The 3,113-nt window shown below is 38.1% G+C and overlaps 1 protein-coding gene across 1 annotated transcript in view; it reads right to left on the bottom strand.

Moving 5' to 3' along the window:
* Window positions 1-3,113, bottom strand: part of LOC106518149 (CUB and sushi domain-containing protein 3) — a gene marked incomplete at both ends in the record, with an annotated part of 95,163 nt that overhangs the window by 29,288 nt on the left and 62,762 nt on the right. Inside the window, 1 exon segment of the mRNA XM_014009282.1 lies at window positions 852-964. Coding sequence (XP_013864736.1) covers window positions 852-964 — 113 coding nt within the window.

The raw sequence follows: 3,113 nt of genomic DNA, 5'->3' as shown, positions 1-3,113 counted from the left end.
CTGTCACATTACTGCGCCCCCCTCTAAGGATCGTGCCCCACAGTTTGAGAACCACTGGGTAAGACTATTATGATTACATTTTCCACCTTCTTTAGCCTTCTTTCCATCACTTCTCCATAAAACGCCATCTGTTTGGACATTTTAATCACACACTGTTTTCTAAGTGTGCTGTGGGAACACCACATGCCTCTGGCCAAAAACGGATACACACATTCTAAGTGACTGCTGATGCCGAATGGACTTAAGAGGCAATTTGAGACAAAAACAAAAAGGTAGAGAGGTCAGAAAAACAAGTGAAGTGTAAATAAAAACACTGTCTCCTCCAACCRCTTTGTGCCGTACAAATTTCCCTCTCATTATCGCTGTTGGGAGACATTATTGTTGCCAAATAAATCTCCAACTGCTTTCTAACATTTAGGAGCCATATCAGAGGAGAAAAAAAATATATAAAGCAGTAACTGCAAGCTTGTGAGCATTTACCCGAGAGAAAGGCAAAGGCAAAGCACAAATAAAAGAGTGAGGGGAAGAAAGAGAGAGAGACAAAGATGGTGAGAGAAGGGAAGAGGTTAGACAATTGGAAGCAAGAAGCGTAATTAAAAGGAGTTAGAGGGAAAGCTGGGTGTCAGAAAGAGAACAAAAATATGGCAAAACTGTAGAGAAAAAGAAAACAAGCCTTAAAAAGTCACATTAAAAAGTGCTCATTATAAACTATATGTATACATATAGAATTCTGTTCACCATCAATAACCGCAATTAATTTTTTATTGTTTTTTTTATTGTTTTTTTTTTGTTTTTTTTTAGTATGTGTGTGCATCTAGATGATTATGGCTGCAGACATACTCTCATCTTACCTTGATAATGTGCACTGAAACCTCGGTAACGGTGGTTGCTATCAGACACAAAATGCAGCCGGAGCCAGTTCTTGTTGCTAACGATCGGAGAGGGGACATTGCTGCCTGACAACCTAAAAGAGAGACAGAAAACATTTGTTTAAGACATGGAAAACTTGCATGCACATCAGCTTAAAAAAACAATATTGAATCTATTTTAATCTGCACTTTAATACAAATGATGTCCATTATAGACTGAACTACAGACAGGTGTTTTGCTGTGACTGCATACAGGACTAACACACGTAAAACTATGTTATTACCCTATGTAGCCTCCTGAACAAGGTTATCTCAAAGTAACTGTGGTTACTTGCAATTCCAWCAGCACAAACCACAGTATTTTGACTGCWCTGACTTATTCAACCATTTACTACCACTCTATTGTAGTAATGTTATATTTTGCTGCATTCTAAAGGGGTTGCTTGCTTAACAAAGTAGAAATTTATACTTCTTATTCATTTTCTTATTCAATACGAGATAACCCCTTGGCAGTTCAATGACTGTAATTCTGTAATTATGATCTTATTAATTCCTTGAGCAGTTCATTAGCTTTCATTGAATTAGTCGATATTACTTTATCTTTAAAGTGCCTGTGACATGCATATCCATGAAATACAAAAAGTCATGGAAAATATATTTATATTTAAGAAACTTGGCAAAATACACAAGATTTGACCCATTATGTCACATAATTAACCTATTTTCTTTTGAATTTTGCTCAGCTAAAGTGAAACAGGAAGTGACATCAAAGGGGAACTCTTTGAGAAAGAAAACTCCCAGTTTTTTTTATTTATTGAAACAATGTTATTTGAATTATGACTCTTTCGCATCTCTATTATAGTGATTGAAATATTGTAAAGAAACATCAGATTCTTCTCTACAGTCTGTGTTGTTAGTCATTTTAGCAACTCTCAGTTTACATTCAGACATTCCCCTCTGACATCACTTCCTGTTTCTTCACATGCAAATATCTCAACAATTTTTCATCTCAGCGGCATGAAATCTTTTTTTAAAATATGCTATCAATGTTATCTTTCCAAAAATACATTCATTTTTTATTATAAAAAACTGATGTCACAGGCACTTTAATAAATACACTCTTATTTATGTGGATATTTTAAACTACATTGTACTTGTCACAAGAAACCAGCTACTTAAGGTTGGTTTATACTTCGAGTCGCACGTCTTGTTCCCCCTGCTGAGTGACAAAACATTGTAACTTTCGTCAACTCTCCTGCTGCTATCCCCTGGTGACAGCCGTTGTGTACATTGCCCCCAGTCAGAACTGTTGAGGAGCAAAACAGCGCTGAGATGGACCAGAGCAGGACTCAGAGCAGATCTTCCTTCGGGATKTTATTTTGTTTAAAATATTGTTGTTAAAAGAGCTAGACGAGCAGCTGGTTTGATCCTTTTGAATGTGAGCATGCAGCTGATGTTCATGTATTTTTTCCATCACCACCAAGTTTTTTCTCCATGGACTCTTCACCTAACACACCAATTGGGTGAAAAACAAACACCCCCCCCCCCCCACAATATTCAGCCATCGTTATTGTTATGGGGGTGGGGGTCGTCTTCAGCCAGCTGGTTTATACTTGCTCAGGAAAATGATGTCCGATTATTTGTCACTCAGCAGGGGGAAAAAGACATGCRACTTGAAGTATAAAACAAGCTTTACTGTATAAAACCCTGACACAACCTTGCAACCAATCAAACCAAGGAAAATACACACATCAGTACACAAGCGACACATCAGTACACAAGCAACACATCAATAGCACAATAGGTGTAAAGACAACAACGGCCAAAAAGAAAAAAAATGTAAAYGCTGCTACCAGTGTTCCACCACAGCCACTACTGCAAATGCACACCTTCATCCGTAAAACTAACAAGACTGCAGCCCAAAAACTACAACACAGACCCTAAAAACACTTGAACCCCAAATGGCAGAAGCCCCAGACATGTGACCCAGATGCATATTGTAACTCCACAAAAGTCCATGTCAAGCCAAAAAAAAAAAACATCACTCGTCTTGAAACGATTTTGTTCTGCACCAAAAAGAACCAAAGTCCACAAAAACCTCGAAGTGCATTCTCCACACCCAGAGGAAACCAAAACAGAACAGCAAGCCCCATAAGTGCGAATGCAGAGTCAGCCCCTAGCCAAGTTGGTACACTAGGCATGATTTCAGGTGGTGCCCTTTGTGCAATTTTCTAAACATGATAC

The sequence above is a fragment of the Austrofundulus limnaeus genome, unplaced genomic scaffold (assembly GCF_001266775.1).
Source record: "Austrofundulus limnaeus strain Quisiro unplaced genomic scaffold, Austrofundulus_limnaeus-1.0 Scaffold56, whole genome shotgun sequence".
In the NCBI taxonomy this organism is placed as follows: domain Eukaryota; kingdom Metazoa; phylum Chordata; class Actinopteri; order Cyprinodontiformes; family Rivulidae; genus Austrofundulus; species Austrofundulus limnaeus.
This window is presented reverse-complemented; position numbering and strand designations above follow the sequence as displayed.